We start from the raw sequence: 17781 nt of genomic DNA, 5'->3' as shown, positions 1-17781 counted from the left end.
TTGATAATAAGCGGAATAAAGTCGCTATCAACACCTACGCGGGTTTCGTGAGGTATTTAAGCTATGAACAATAATTACGAAAATAAATTAAATTATTCAATTTGTGGAGCGCGCTTAACTCTTGACTGTTCCGAGTATTAAGGAAGGGGCAAGCTCATAAAGACAGAAATATTAGTAACTGCTGTACTATATTCTGTGACTACAGTCAGCAGTTCTCCAAGAAGTTGCGTATACTCACCTCCAGGGCCGTCTTAAACTATACCGGGGCCCTTGGGCACATAAGAATTTGGGGTCCATAACATCGGTAACATTTTTCTTCTATTTATTATAGGTAGGTAATCAAATATACTCTTACTCGTACTGTGTGTCTTTCGGGGCCCCTTGAGGATGGGGGGCCTGGGGTGTGCCCTTATGGTATAGACGGTACTGCTTACCTCCACTGACGTCACATTTGACCGTAAAAGAGTCCCCCTCGACGTAGGGCCCGACGATCGCCTGCTTCACGTCGCCCTGGTCGTCGGTTATCACCATCTTGCTCGGAGGCACTGTTGACAAAATGTATAAAGTTAGCGTTACACAGAAAGGTGACGGTAGTTAAAAATCTCTGTTGAAATTCGTGGTCTCTTTGAGGGTAAGATTAGAACAAATCTACATTTTAGTTGGGGAGACCGAGGTCAGTTGTGACAGAGGAGAGTTGTGACATTGTTGATTTTTTGGAATCTAATAACTATTAGTGAGCTCGCAACAGTGTGCGTTTGTTAGATCGCAACTTGAACTAACAAATGCGCGCTATTGCAACCTAGTTTTTAGTTAATAGATTCCAAAAAATCTACAATGTCACAACTCTCCTCTGTCACAACTCACCTTGGTCTCCACTTCTGTTGATTGGCAGGCTTAACTTTTAACATGAACTAAGTGAGCTGAACTTAAAGTTAAAAGAAGCCAAAAGTACTTATTATAACACAATGTAGGTACACCAAACTTACTATAAGACTTAGGGCCACTTGCACCATCCCACTAACCCGGGGTTAAGCGGTTAATCCGTTAACTTAGTGTCAAATTGTACTGGTAACCATGGTAACTCCAGGTTTAACCGGTTAACCCGGGGTTAGTGGAATGGTGCAAGTGACGCTAAGTGAAAAAATAAACAAATGATTACGAGTAACTGTATAAAAACGCATGCTAACTTTCGTAAACAGCGAATAAAAACTCTTCCTGAAGATCCCCGTTTCTAACATCCTAACGCAGAAGTTATGATGAGAACTTCACACGTTATCTAAGAAACCATACGAAGTTGAATGGCGAATAATTTATTTAGGAGCGAGACATTATGGAAGTTTTTGTAATAAAACTTTTTATTTCCTTGACCTACTTGTATGTCGTGTGACATGTCTGTACAAGAACATATTCGACGATCGATTAGAAGGGTACATACATTGATAAAAGTATAAACTTTGTACCTTTGTACTAAAATACAAAAACATTTTACAAAAACACGCAAGTGCATTAAACTTATGCTAATACAGAACACAACTTAAAACTAAATACTAAATATAAAAGACTTCCCCCAAATCACTTAAACTTTGTACTACATAGGTACCGTGTTCGTTATTTTTTTTTTAATTTAAGTCAATACAAATTTTACAATAACGAGAACATGGTAATCCCATGAAATATACTCCAGCACCTATCAGTTTTTTTTCTAACTCTTTGATACAGGTAAAAAAGACAAGTTCATTCAAATGACACGGTAGCAAAATGTGATGGTACCGTTTGTTTATTTGCAAACATTTTTTTATACAGACTTTCATTACTCGTAAAACTCATCCATTAGTTACTTGACAATCGAAATCTCATTTAATATAATTATTCTCTTAAAGAAATAAATTGAACCTCAAAGTATGCAGATTACAGAGCCTTCTGTTATCAGACTTTTTATCAAAGTAATGGCCCCGGCAGTAAAGCTCGGTGTTCCCCAAGGAGCTCTTTTAGGACCTGAATGTTAATCGTCCCAGTAATGGATTATTATCGATATCTTTTCCCCAATAGGGCCCTGGTTTTCAATAATTGGTTTGCGAACTAACTAGGGGTTTCTAACTTATTAAAATAATAAGTGGTGCGATGAGAGCGTAACTTTAATGTAATTTTAAATAAACGTTTATCCATAAGGCTAACAAAGTCTTTGATAATATTTTGTTCCTATTCGTCATTTTGACCTTTGTGTTTTTTATAAAGTGACAAAATATAACGGATACTTACTAAATTTTATGAACAAGGAAATAAGGATGTAACCTATTTTAAAAATACAAGAAGTTAATCTAAAGCTAGAGCCAATTTCACCATGGATGAATTCTCTTTGTGACTGGCGAAAGTAACGTAGGTACATATGTAATACATAGTTGCTTTTGTCCCATAGGTAATAGTGTCCCATAGGTGTCCCATAGACAGTTACTTCGCATTTATTATATTAGTAGAGGTTTGTATGCACCTATAATACGAGATACATTAGTCACTAAGTAATGGTGGTAATAATATCTGCAACAACAACACATTAACAAAGCCTAACGTTAAAACTCCCTCTTTTCCGAGAAAACCCTGACCTTTAAGTAATAAGGGCCACGTTAAAATATCTAGAAAATTTAACGAACCACCGATTAAACCGGAAAGTTAACCAACAGGATAAAATCGGCCAATTTGCTTCCCATTAAGACCGGGAAGAATCCTTTTAGCCCGACATGGCAAAATTGTATTAGATTTGAACAGCACTTACGCCCTTTCTGTAAAAAAATCCTATGAGGAAGTATTTGTAAATTATAAAAAATCACGAGATTATTTTTTTTCTACAGATAAACTCATATATATTAAAATATTTCGTATTGATGAAATCGATACGGAAATAAAAATCGATTATGGTTTGGTTTTCATCTATGTTTTTTCAATGGAATTTATATTATTGTGGGTGTCCGATTCATAAAAAAATGTTATTGGATTGTTGATTGTTGGACCCAAAAAAGTATAAAATACTTTTTTATTTCTGGAATCGCTTTATATAGATAAATTTAATAAAAACGGAACCCATCGTAAAACAATTTAATGTAAATAAAGTATAATAGGTATAATAATTTAATAAACATCGGTAACATTTTCGAACTCTTGCAATGTTCCAAATTTGTTCGCTCCTTCGGGAAAAATATTTGACTATTACGGAACAAATATGTAGCAATTGATGAATAAGGGATTGATAATTATATTGTTGTGAGCTGTACGTCAATTGATTTTAAATTAGCCGATTAAAAGAGGTGTAAGGGTGCTTAGTACATAGAACAAAAAAAAATATTATTGGACATTTTTACACAAACTGATTAAGCCCCACGATAAGCCCAAGAAGGGTTAAATTGTGTTGTGGGTACTCTGACAACCACATATGTATAGAATATTGAAATATATACATAATCCTAATTTGAGTACGTATTTGGGGAGATACTTACGTACCTACTTTTTTTATTGATTAAAGTAATCCCATTTCACGCTACTTATTTCTACTTTATTAAATCTCGTGGCAATGTTAGAATCTTATATTCGAGTTTAGTACAATTTATAGGAATAAAAGTACCTATTAATATTTATAATCTGTTTCTGATACCGCGAATAAATATACAAGACGGCCATTTTTAAACGTTCGGCGCCACGTTCATGATAATTCGACTTTGAAAATTTACAGAATTTAATAAAAATACCCAACGGGGAATGTTGAGATCTGATATAGAAATTAATCTAATTTTCAACATTAAACTCGCTGCTTCGAAACGGTTTCTCGGAATTGATTAAATATTTTCGGTGTACACGGTGTGTTGCGTTTAGAAGTTTAGTAAAGGAATAAGAGATATTAATAAAACACTGTGATTAAGGGACTGGAAAATTCCTTTCATACTACAAGAAAAAGTGAGAAAGTGAAGAAAGAACACTTAGGATTGTTATAGCCTGAGACCAATGTATCATGGGTAGAATTTTCATTAGTCGTTTTTTTATTACATTTACTTAAAATTTGTCTGGTTTGAGAATCTCCTCATTCTTGACAAGATAAATACGAAATTATAACTTGCCCCGAAAAAAAAAACGTCAAATACTTTTTTTCGTAACTTAGTGGAAGATTTTTTTAGGGCAATACGATGAAATTACGCTTATATTGTACAAAAGAATGAACTCTATCTATCTACGTAATTATATCAGAGGTTCAAATGATTTAAATACATAATTAAAACATAATTTGTTTTACCTACTACCTACCATTCGCATATTTATACCTAGATACTTAAATAATTTTCTTGTTAAATAAAGTATCGTGACTGTAGAAAGAGAGCAACAAAATTACCATACTATCAAAATAACGAAACAGAATAGACGCTAGATAAATAATTGAATCAATTCAAGATACAAACTTGGTTTCAGTTCAGCGACGTGGGACATACGACTCCAGCAAACACAAAAGAACATAAGAGTGGTGGGCTGACAGTCCGTATGCGCTACTTTAGTGAGAAACGTGGAACAGTGCAGCTGCATTCAATGCAAGTCACGGCAATCAAAACAATACATTTAGGGATTTTTGTATTTATTTTCAGAATTATATTTCAGTTACAAACAAAATGAGAATAAAAACAACATTAAAATTAAACTAAAATTTAACAGATCTCAAATTAACTCATAGGTGAAAAATGCTCCCCAGGTCATCTTCGTTTGTTATGGTGCCCAGGAGGCTGGCAGCGTTTCCTTTTTGAATGGCCAGGCTTATTCTCTGGCCGAGGTAGCTGCTAACCCTCTGGTCACCTGTGGTGTCGATGAGATAATGGTGTCATAAGAGCTTGTTGCTAGGCCTATATGAATAAAGTATATTTTGATTGATTGATTGAGACGCTGGGACATTTCCTTAAATAAGGCTTTTGCGCTAGGCCCCCACGGACCCAGAGTCTCTACGCCAAATGGCGCAAATATGTATCCCTCACCGAGGACAGCATATTTGCGCGGCTTGTATTTATTTGGGGTTGTTTATATTTGGCGGCCGGAATCTCTTATTTTAAAAATCACTCGACCTACTTAAATCACACGATCTTGTTACAGAATTTTAGCCCAAATGTTACCCCCTTAGGAGTTGAATTTAGCTTTCTGGACCTAATAACAATTAGGCCTTTTACGTTTATTGGCCGAGTAGAGCGAAGGTCTACGTTTTAGCTTTGGCAAAAATTCATTCTTATGTCCGGATACTTTCCTCTACAGGTGGCATTTCTCAACTGATTCTCGTGGAATTTTGTGAGCAGGTTCCAGCATCATATTATGATGTTTATGTCGATACAAATTTTGAAAATAATTCAATATGGATGATACATACAGTTCTGATTCTAGAGTAGGATTTTAAGTATTGGACATGGGCACTTGCATTTCATAATGACGTCCAACTCCTCAGTTCTGATGCTGCACGGTTACTGCCTGCCTTAACCACCAGGATTGATACAGTTCTGATTCTAGAGTAGGATTTTAAGTATTGGACATGGGCACTTGCATTTCATAATGACCTCCAACTCCTCAGTTCTGATGCTGCACGGTTACTGCCTGCCTTAACCGCCAGCATTGATACAGTTCTGATTCTAGAGTAGGATTTTAAGTATTGGACATGGGCACTTGCATTTCATAATGACCTCTAACTCCTCAGTCGTGATGATGGAATGTTACTGCCTGCCATAACCGACCGGTTACAGAATATGCCAATTTTTAAGTAGTGCTCTAAGTTTTAAGTAGAGGTGTTTACGTTTCATAATGACCTCCATTTATCAGTTCTGATGCTGCAGGGTTACTGCCTGCTCAGAGTATGGCCGGTGGTTAAAATTTGACTCTGTATAGATGAATGTCTACTGGCAATCGACAAGTTACCTACAACCCAGTGACAGATCGGAAATGCCACGAAAATCACTTACAGCCCACAAAGATAAAATCTAATCCATATACCACTGCGGCAAAATCAATCTGCATACGCTTTCATGTCCGCCATTGCAAACCGAGCTCTTTGTACTCAAGAGACGACTCCTGCACTTTACTGAATAACCTTATTCAAAAGCATAGTCGCACTGAGATGTAAGGTTGTCACATAGGCCACAATACTAGAAAGTAATAAGTCAAGTAGTCAAGAGAATTAAAACCCTAATTTCATCTCATTAAGGTGGAGATTAGGGTAATACTGTTGAGCAATGTAATGAACGTAATACTAAATTCAGGTTGCATCAAGCTCATATTTTATGTAATTTTATAGTTCCGAATTACGCTGGTGTATCTACAAAAGTTATGTTTCGGCCACGAAAATTAAACGTTCCGAATTTTTCGACACAGCGTAGAGCCAGGCCGCGTAGCCAAGATGCCAATCGCTTACGCTCCGTAGCGATCGAAACGCAACTGTCACTGTCGCGCTAATATGGAAGAGTGATAGAGAGACATAATGCTTTTCGTTGTCGAAGCGATAGCGATTGTAACTTTGGCTAGGCCGGCTGGACTTAATCGCGTATAATTGAGTTTAAAATTACTTCCGGACCCGATTTTAACCTCTAGCCGCCCAGAGACCTATAAAAAGGTCTCCTGTTCCATTCTATTTAGAACTTTGTGTTGACAAAATAAAATTTCATTTTGCTTGGCAAGGTTTGACGTATGGGCGGCTAGAGGTTAATTTAATAACGTGTAAAAATTATGGAATATTAAACCAGTGTAGTAGCGTGGAACCTTTTACAGCGGCGATTTAAGATGATCGAAACATCAAGGCACAGTTTAATAACATACAGTTCTTAAATTATATGCAAACAATTACAAATTTAATAACAGCTTGTACCAAGAAAATTTAAGTTTATTCACATCTTAGGCAATATTCCAAACATTTTATGATTTCGCTCTAATATGCCACAGCCACAGTGTAATACTTAATGCAGATATTTAAGTAGGTAGGTACATTATTTCATTCGAGTACACATTTGCATGAATTTTGCAATTTCATTAGGAATTCATTAAATATCTGTTCAGAGACGTAACAATAAGAAATATTTAAATACACAATATTATTGAGAGCTCTCATTGTCATTTTTGGTTAGTTCTAAGAATTCTAAGTATTGTTGGTTTCGCTGTTTTATTTCCATTATGTAATGATATATTTTATTATGTTCCGCTACCTAAGGGCTTTTTATTGATAATATCGCTTTTTTATCTACCTACCTGTGTTTATGTATTTTTTGTATCATTATTTTCTATTGGGGTGTGCAAAAGTTTATGCTAGCTTCTGCCCGCGACTTCTTCTGCGTGGGATGATGATGATGATAACGATTGATAAAAAATATCCAAAATAGAAATAGAAATGTATTTGCTTAATGTGGTAGGTACAGAAATAAGTCCAATGTCCTGTATCCTATATCCTTCCTCGGCTTTTAAACTATCTCCATACCAAATATCTAAATCGATTCAACGACTGACAGACAGTCGCATCGCTTTTAAATATTTGTATAGATTGTAAATCATGATCATCTTTACCAATAGAATATTTATTTGTAATTTTATATAAGTTTACTTACAACCTACAAGCCTATTATGGATCGCTTTATCCACATTTATCCACGTGATAAAACAACTGTCACTTTTTAACTCTGCGGGAGAGAAAGGGACGGACACCGTTTTATCACGCTGTCGCGTAGACAAATAAGACCATCATATCCGTACTGAAGTAGTTACATATTCTTTTTAAGGCGAGAATATTCTCAAAGCCCTGGAAAGGTAAAAATTCCTTTCTGCTTAACGCAAGAAAAACTGAGATGAGAATTTTTATTTTTATGCTATCTGAAAATATCCTATAAAACAATTTTACGGATCCCGGGTTCACAATTAGATTAATTTGCCTCAGTACCGTAAAATGGGGTGAGTTGGGTGAAATTTGACTTTCAAACCTCGATAAAATTTTATTTTTACATGTGAAAACAGAATGGTGTATATAATAAGTGGTTCGGACGTTTGTATTTTAGTTTGTATTTTATTTTGGGTAGTTCCATTTCATAACTTTGACGATAAAGAGGAAAACCCGCCTCACCCCGTAGTGCCTCGTATTTGGGGTGAGAGGGTTTTTCATACAAAGGTGATTTTGGAAGATTGTTGGATCGATTTTTTTTTATTATGCGTATTACTAAAGCCCCATTTTAAATTGGAATACAATATTTTTGTAGCAGTAGCCTTAAAATCCCTTCTCACCCCCCTCTCAAACTTTCTCTCCCCATTCATAACCCAACTCTCCCCGCGAAACCTACTCACCCCGTTTTACGGTAAGGAAATCTCCAAAAATGGCTCTGATTTTGCATTAACTATACCTCCAACCATTTTATTTATACGGTCATATTTTACTATTTATATCCGTTTCTTTTTTTTCCGATAATCTCAGTAAAAAAATTACCAAATCAGTTTTTTTAATACATTATAAAATGTATAATGATTGTATAAAAAAAACTGATTTGGTAATTTATTTATTAATGACCTTAAGAGCACGCAATTATATTTAGTCTACGAAATTTAATATGTATCTAATTATAAATAATACTCGTCTGTATATAATACACGAATAAGTACATAGAGGCAATTATTGGAAGGTAGCTGGTACTTATTTAATGGCACAGTTTTATAACTAATTAATTTAAGTATCAGCGAAAGATCTTGGGCAGTGAATCCTATGCCTATTGAGCTTAATAAACTTTATCTTATCTTAACTTTATCTTACCTAATTATGTATAAACAGCAGTTTACTTTTTGTATTTGTCTGACTTTTTCTTCATTTTTAGTGTTCCGTACAAAACTTTGTTTACGGAACACTTATGGGATCACTTCGGTCTTGCAAATCAGTTAAATACGTTTTTCTCAGAGACCGTTTGACATAGATACCTAAAATTTGGAACAGTTATAGCAATTACCACCACTCATATTGTAAATAAGTCAAAACTGCTTATTTCTTATTAAAGGGGGAAATTTAGGGGGTTGAGAGGGGTAGGCTGAAACTTTTTTCATTTGTAAGAATCGTGTGGGGTACCATTAGAAAGCTTGCAAAAAATTGAGTCGATGGACTGATTTTGACTTCATTTTAGACTGCAATAGTTTCGTCAAAAAACGCATTTAAAGTTGCAAGTTTTCATACAAAAATTTTCACCTCTGTCCTGGCGATTTTCGCGAAAACTATAGCTAACAGGCAGCTGACCAGTCAATACCCAACTTAAAGAAGCATGGAGACGGCGGGAAAATTATCAGCTTAACTTTATCTTTATTAGTTTTTCAACTGCAGCTTGACCTTTGGTTGCTTAGGGCTAGCTAACTGATGCTTACACTGGTCAATTCATATAAGGCAGTACATAATTTTAGCGAGAAACATCCTTAGTTAAAACTTTTGCATTGAAATTTATGACTTATGTCTTTGACACAAAGTTTAATTCTGCTTGCTTATTTTTGTGGGATATTTAATTTTATCTCAATAGCCTACTATAAGTATGAGAGAGATCCACAAAATACGACCTTATTAGATTGCGTATAAGTTTCAATTTCGAACGGGCTTTCCAACCAATGGACTAGGCATCTCAAAAATTTGAAAAATTCAAATTAAGAATTCCGTTCTTGACTGTCGTTTTGTTTTTTCTTTCCACAATAGGACACATGGAGTTAGTAAGGCGTATAGATATAATAAAGTCATTTAATATTTATGAACAGCTTTGGCCTCATGTATAGATTTTATTGAGAGTATCTGATTCGTCGAAACAATATACACAATATTCCTTTTCATTAAGTACCATTACATTTCTGTATTAATTGTATAATTATAATATCTATTAAATTATATTCAGTACTTATGTATATTTTTGAACGGATCGGTGAGCAACAAGATTCAGGGCTATAACCGCGAAAATAGAAGTTCGCAAATTGCGAGCATTTTTCTCTGTCACTCTAATTACGCCTTCATTGGAGTAAAAGAGAAAGATTCCCGCAAATTGCGAATTTCGGTTTTCGCGGTAGCCCTTCAGTCCTGTTACGAAAAAATAATTTTGGAAGACATTAATAGTATATATATGACAGTTAAATATCACAGTTTTTAGAAACAAAGGTAAAATTGACGAAATATTTAAAGTGCCGATCTTGTTTTTTAGCAGTTCTAAATAATATTAAAGTCTATATATATGGCATAGAACTAGAAACAAAATCAAATAAAAAATAATAATGAGTTCTAAATTCAAATTGAAGGAGTATACATTTAAGATATTATAGGCCAAGCGCGCACCACGATATTAATTTTTGCGACACGATTTTAGAATCGCGCTGTAATATATCGCAGAAAATTCACTGCGCGCACATGCGATGAAAAAGTCGACGATTTGTTCATTCTCAACATGGATTTCGTACCAGTCGCTTGTCATGAAACGTGTCTTTAATATGCGATTGCTGTATGACTTTGCGCATTTATAACACAAAGGTGATCCCCGTCTATTTCCATAATTAAATGGTCAACATCTAGCGTCTCATTTTGAGACTCCATTGGAGATGCAGGTGCCGAGATGTTGGGGTTTGGAGAGCGAAATGCCGACTGAGGTCCGGCCGGGGTGCGATTTTATTATCATAGTGCGCGCGGGGCCATACAACTCCGCATGCTGCAATTCACTTTGCGATAATCGCGTCGCGGACAATTGCAGAAAAATGTGACAAATCACAATTTCAAAATCGCTGCGATTTTTTTGTCGCATATGCGCGCACTAACATATAAACACATACGTTGCATTTCTGCGACAAAATTATCGCAGGACAAAAAATCGTGGTGCGCGCTTGGCCTTACTCTAAATTATTATAATACATCAAGCATTCGCGAGATGCTCGACTTCGGTATTCAAACACAAAGCAATAGTACAATAATCTAACTAAATGCAAAGGCCGAAGGAGCGACTCGAAGATCCGAAGCGTCCGACAGACGCGCGCCTCCCGTAACTTTTCCAAGTATTTTTAAGTACAAGTGTCTAAGTCGCAAGATCCAAAGGCTGAAGTCGCATTGGGCCGAAAGCCCGAAGCATCCAGGAGGTCAGTTCTAAACACAGGTAATTAATACAAGTGTCTAAATGCGAAGGCCGGAGGCCGAGCTCCGCGTAGGGCCGAAGGCCCGAAGCCTGCAAGATGTCAGTGGTTAAACACAGAACTGACAGCCTGGACGCTTCGGGCCTTCGGCCCTACGCGGAGCTCGGCCTTCGGCTTTCGCATTTAGACACTTGTACTATTGTTCTGTGTTAAAGCACTGACATCCTGGACGCTTCGGGCCTTCGGGCTACGCGGAGGTCGGCCTTTGGCCTTCACATTTAGACACTTGTACTATTGCTCTGTGCTAAAGCGATGACATTTTGCTAAAGCTCGGCCTTCGGCCTTCGCACTTAGATACTTTGTACTATTGTTCTGTGTGTGTAGTTGAATACGGTATCCTAAAAACAGGCAAGCAACCTCTGTAAAATGTAACGATGCGAGCGGTACGGCTACCATCAGTTTGGCATTGACATAAACGCTACCGTGGGCGTGAACGTAATTTACTTTCTATGCATCTCGCTCGTACTGACATATTAGTGCGAAAGAGATATACCTATTATAGGAAGTAAATTACGTTCACGATATCGTTTATGTCAATGCCAAACTGATGGTAGCCGTACGGAACACTAAATGCCTCGAGCTATCTCGGGCTTGGCCAAATTATTTTTATAATTATCTTGCCATAGAAATACGACATTCGAACAATACACACACACCTGGACACAGATGTTGATCCATATTTGAGAGCTTGTAGACTGTAGTAGTAGTTGGGTGCTTTTACGGTACGTAAACACCAAAAACGTTAAATTCGGGTAACTATCATTCATTTACTCAACACTTAACAAGTTAGTTGCCAAGCGGACCCCAGGCTTCCATGAGCCGTGGCAAAATGCCGGGACAACGCGAGGAAGATGATGACCCAACACTTAACCAAACAATATTCAGTCCATGCAGATTTCACCTTTAATACCAAAATCACTTCGATTACTTTCCCGTAAAAAATGCAATATACGTATATCCGCATGGTCAATACATAATCCGACCACCGGTCCATCCAATATCCCTCGAAGCTTCTATTATAAATAGTCTGCGGGTATATAAAAATTTAATCAAGTTGCTGTACCGGAGATACATACCTAGGTGTATGAGTATAGGTATACTTTTAGCGTTCCGTGCCAATATTGGAGGCGTGTTTTCATTTAAGTTGGGGCCCGATTCGGATTTTGAAATAGACATCTATTAGATATCTTTTAAACATCACCAAGATACGATAACGATATGTTTAAGATCTAACCTGTCAAATTTGACATTTGCGCGATTCTGGAGATACTCTTGAACGATTTCCACAGGATATGACTTAGAGATCCAATTCACATCTAATACAGACAGACATTGGTTGCCCGAATTACGCTGCAAAAGAGAACTAGTTGATATGTAAACTATAACGTATCTAGAATGGATCTAGTACGTGTCGTCGCTTGTGAATATCTTGAAGTTCGAATACGGCACTTGGCTTGGCCTGTTTGGCAATATCTAGTTCCTTGTACTTATTAAATCACTAACTTCTGTCCGCCATTTTGTCTGCATGAAATGATGATGATTAATAAAAACCCTTTGGTCTTCCCTCTCGGAACCGGTTTTTTCTTGCTACAATAAATACCGGTAATATTACGTTCTTTTTCGTTCTTTGGTCATTATGTTTAATGGGACAATGTAAAATAATACGAAGTTGTTACCTAAATACAAGATTCCGTACTACGATAAAAGCATTCAAAATTCAAAATTTTGTGCTATAATAGGTTTAAATAAACCGGTTCCGAGCCCCGGATCTCAAATTGTCTCTACTTTTGCTCAACTTACTTTTTGCTGAAAAGAACGTGGTCTAAAATGACCAAAAGAGTGCGTATGTTACCATAACTATGAATTAAACATGTAAAATCTAGTATTGAAGATTGGAACGAAGCCAAACCGGATTCGGAAATCGGATATTTTAAAGTCAAATATCATCAAGTGTTCTAGAACACATTTGCAGTTTACATGAATATCAAGTCAAGTTTTCACTTGGGGTGGAAGTAAGTAGAAACAAACATTTAATTAGTATAGGTAATATGTTCCATATGAATATCAGTGATATATACGAGTAGGATGTACATGCGCTTGAATAATACTTACTTACAGGTGGTTCCAACGATCATAATGATCTAAGCTTACCTATGACAGTGAGATTGACCCTAGAATTCCTAGTCTGGGCCTGCTTGAAGTCGACCCGGCAGCGGTAGATGCCCTGGTCAGTAGCCTTGACGCGGTCCACTCCTAACTCGGCTGGTCTTCGCTCCGGCAAGAAATATGCTCGGGACGCGAAGACGCTCTCGTCAGACCAGCGTTCGGCCACGCCGAAGTCTTCATTCCATATCGACAATGTGGGACATTCAGTCAATAAATGACATAAATAATAATGATCTAAGCTTACCTATGACAGTGAGATTGACCCTAGAATTCCTAGTCTGGGCCTGTTTGAAGTCGACCCGGCAGCGGTAGATGCCCTGGTCAGAAGCCTTGACGCGGTCCACTCCTAACTCGGCTGGTCTTCGCTCCGGCAAGAAATATGCTCGGGACGCGAAGACGCTCTCGTCAGACCAGCGTTCGGCCACGCCGAAGTCTCGCTCCCGGGCGTCGACACTGTTAACAAACAAAATTGGTTATTTAACAGAAAACAACCTTAATGGAAGTACTTACAGTTCAATTTTATTTCGAATACAATGCGTAAAGTATAAGTACCCAACTACAAATACGGTACATAAGTTAAAGACTGCATCGACCGTCCAGTATCACCCTCATTGGGGGAATTGTGTTCTAACAAACTAATTAATGACAACAGTACTCACTACCAAGGCGTCGAATCAGGGAAGTTTGTAACTTTCAGAGGTAATCCCTTTCTTCTAGTTAAAAATAGACTTCTACCAGCATTTAAGTTATAAACTTGTGTGACAAGGGCCAGAGAAAGTTAATTAAATACGACCCGCCTCATAAGATCACGAAATTTGCCTAATACGCCATTGCCACATGTTTTATTAGAGTGGTAGAAGTTTGATTATTATTGACTTGACAATTGACTTGACTATTCGTCAAATCAATTTCTTTTTTTGAACTATCAAAACGATTTTGCTACAATGTGATTTATATGAAACACTAGTAGTCTGTTCGAGATCCTGAAAACGGTGAAAACTAGAGATAATACTCCTAAAAATACGTGTGATACCTCAGTGGATTCGTCATTATGCCTAGAAAAATGTATTCGAAGCGTGTATTAGTTAGCACACAAAAATATAAAAAGTTATAAACAAAAACGGGGGGAAAAAGTAGTTATTTTTTATTTCCCCAATATCTCATAAAGTATAAATATGTAAGGAACCAAAATAAATATTATAAAACAAGTCAGTCTGACACAAGTATGTTAAGTTATTCGTAGCTTCGTGGTTAGCGTTCGCAAGTGGTAGGTAACTAAAACGAAAACTAACAAGTTGCGCCACACTCCTGTTGTTAGAACACTGCTAAGTAAAACTTAAAAAGCGGCCAAGCGCGAGTCGGACCCATGAAGGGTTCCGTAGCAGCAAGTAACATAATAAAATTGCGGTTTACGATTTATGAAGTATTAAAAAAGACGACTTACTAGATCTCCTTCAAACCAATTTCGGTGAAAGTTGGCATGGTAATGTATAATATCATATATTTTTTTTTGTTTTATCATTCTCTTATTTTAAAAGTTACACAGTTATGGGGGGACACACATTTTACCACTTTAGAAGTGTCTCTCGCGCAAACTATTTAGTTAGAAAGAAATGATATTAGAAACCTCAATATCATTTTTGAAGACCTTTCCATAGATACCCCACACGTAATGGGTCTGATGAAAAAATTTTTTTTGAGTCATTGTTCTAAGTACGGGGAACCATCAAAATTTATTGTTTTTTTTTTCTATTTTTGTATGAAAATCTTAATGCGGTTCACAGAATACATCTAGTTACCAAGTATAAACAGTATAGTACTTATAGTTTCTGAAAAAAGTGGCTGTGACATACGGACGGACAGACAGACATGACGAATCCATGAGGGTTCCGTTTTTTGCCATTTGGCTACGGAACCCTAAAAAACCTAAAGTATTTAGCAATTTCAACTTTAGCAAAACGAAGACGTCACTAGTATTGTTTCTAAGCGTCTGAAGAAATTCTTGGAACATTTTCTGTAAATATTTTTCCTTTGTGAAACCATTGTTATTAAAGATATTGCGAGTTCGGAGAAACAAGATGTTACACAATAAGAATCGTTCCATGAAACGTGATGCCTTATTACTAAAGTGACTAATACTTAAACATATATGCTCGTAATAAATATTTATAGAGAAAGAATAATTAAATTCTGTGGCTCGACATACAATTTTCAAACTGCTAGCATTCCTAAAATACCTACACATTACACTCAAATGAATTGTTACATCAAAAAAATATTTAAAAAAAAACGCGTAGCCAAGATGCCAATCGTTTACGCTCCGTAGCGATCGAAACGAAACTGTCACTGTCGCGCTGACATGGAAGAGTGATAGAGAGACATAATGCTTTTCGTTGTCGAAGCGATAGCGACTGTAACCTTGGCTAGGCCGGCTGAGTAGACGAAATTGGCGAAAGCTTTCATCCTGGATTTCCTCTTTGATGTAAAAAAAACAATAACGTCATTAGCCCTCGCGTTTACTGAAATCGAATAAATTGTTCACCTGAAAGCCCTTGCCAAGTTTTGAGTTGTCTTTACAATGTTGAAAAGAGTTTTGGATGAGGCACAACTGTTGGTGCAAGTCATAGGCTGAAGGTCCGAAGCATTTATTTAAGAAGCCATTAGGCGATATCCGTGTTCTTACATCTCGACTGGTGTAAACGTTTTCTATGGGAAGCTAATTATTTTACTGTATACTATATCCTTGTTTTCGTGTGTTATGCTTATGAGGTATTCCCTCAGAAACGTGTAATGGGCCCCACAGATTAACAGTTTGTCGGACGATATCAACCTGTCAGTTATTCGGAACTGTCACGTTGTCCGTTTAACTGACAGGCCGATATCGTCCGAGTGACTGGTAATAAGTGGGCCCCTTAAAGAAGACATTCGAGCGCTGCAGCAGCATTACTTTTGCGGTGTTGACGCGAGCGATGTTACCATCAAGCTCCGTGATAATATACCGGGTGTGGCCTGTAATATGAGCAAACAATTTAACTGTAGGCTGTAGTCCTCATACTGACCAACATTTGTTCAGCGACTTTTAAAAATAACTTGTGGTTTGATTTTTAATACACTTTAAAGTTTATTCTAAGCCGCAATGTATTGCGAATTTTGTTATGTTTAAGGCGTGACAAGCAACGTCAATCACAATGTTATGGTGTGCCGATGGCGTCCATTGAAGATAATATTTATTTTGTATGAAAAATAGGGAGTCTAATTACTTCATAATTTTTAAAAGTTGTTGAACAAAAGTGTCACCGTTTGAGGAGTACAATCTATGTTTTAATTATTTGCTCGTGTTACAGGCCACACCCGGTATTAGGTTGCTCTCGATGCTGCATTAATGGCTGCGTTTAAAACGTACAATCCGTCACTCAACTTTCCACCTGAACAACAAACTAGCTTCATACAACCCCTCAGTATCGTTTGATGGTAAAGCGCTTGTGTACAACCCACAGCCCAAATACCTTGGTGTAACCCTTGACCGTTCTCTGACGTACTGTGCCCATCTAAGCAAGCTAAGCAAAAAGCTCGGAACCCGCAACAATATCCTGCATAGGTTGACCGGAACAACATGGGGAGCTACCGCAGATGTACTCCGGACTACGGGCCTCAGCTTGGTTTTCTCTGCTGGGGAATACTGTGCACCCGTATGGCTTAATAGTGCCCACGTGGAGAAGGTAGATGTTCAATTGCGGAAAGCCATGCGCTGCATATCTGGAACCATACAGTCGACCCCAATCCAGTGGCTACCAACACTGAGCCACATACCCCCACCGCACCTCAGAAGACAGCAAGCCCTGCTCAGCGAAGTCACCAAAATCTCTAAAAATCCAGAACTGCCAGCCTATCCTGAATTCATGTACCCTCCCAGACAACGCCTAAAATCCCGCCACCCGTCGTACTCAACGGCACACGGACTAATGAAGGATAACTTCAACATCGGAGATAAATGGATGGAGGAATGGAATTCCAACCTGCCTACAGCCTACAGCGATTACAATCCCACTGAAAGACCCAAAGGCTTCTCGGCCCCAAGACGGGAATGGTGCCAGCTTAATAGACTTCGCACAGGGCACGGTCGATCTGGCGATTTTATGTTTCGGTGTGGGTGGAAAAACTCACCGGAATGTGATTGCGGTGCGCCTATACAATCTATCCACCATATAATTCACGAGTGCCCAAAACGAATGTACCCTGGTGACCCTCTGGACTTAATAGCGTTTACTGATAACGCAGCCCAATGGGTGAAGAACCTAGACATTAATTTGTAAATAAAACTGTGGAACGACTCATAATGCCATACGAATAAATAATAAATCCGTCACTTTACTTTTTATAAAAAAAAATGATAGAGACATTTCTCGCTCTAACGCTGCAGCTGTAAACCTAGCCGCAGACGTTCGGAATTTT

The 17781-nt window shown here is 37.4% G+C and overlaps 1 protein-coding gene across 1 annotated transcript in view; it reads right to left on the bottom strand.

Annotated features, from left to right (window-relative positions):
- Positions 1-17781, bottom strand: part of LOC134673238 (neural cell adhesion molecule 2-like) — a 448161-nt gene that overhangs the window by 37986 nt on the left and 392394 nt on the right. The window contains exons 5-6 of the mRNA XM_063531190.1: positions 13574-13782; positions 435-545 (exon numbers count right to left, since the gene is read on the bottom strand). Coding sequence (XP_063387260.1) covers positions 435-545; positions 13574-13782 — 320 coding nt within the window. The remainder of the gene's footprint in view (positions 1-434; positions 546-13573; positions 13783-17781) is intronic.

Source organism: Cydia fagiglandana, chromosome 18, assembly GCF_963556715.1.
Source record: "Cydia fagiglandana chromosome 18, ilCydFagi1.1, whole genome shotgun sequence".
NCBI lineage: Eukaryota > Metazoa > Arthropoda > Insecta > Lepidoptera > Tortricidae > Cydia > Cydia fagiglandana.
This window is presented reverse-complemented; position numbering and strand designations above follow the sequence as displayed.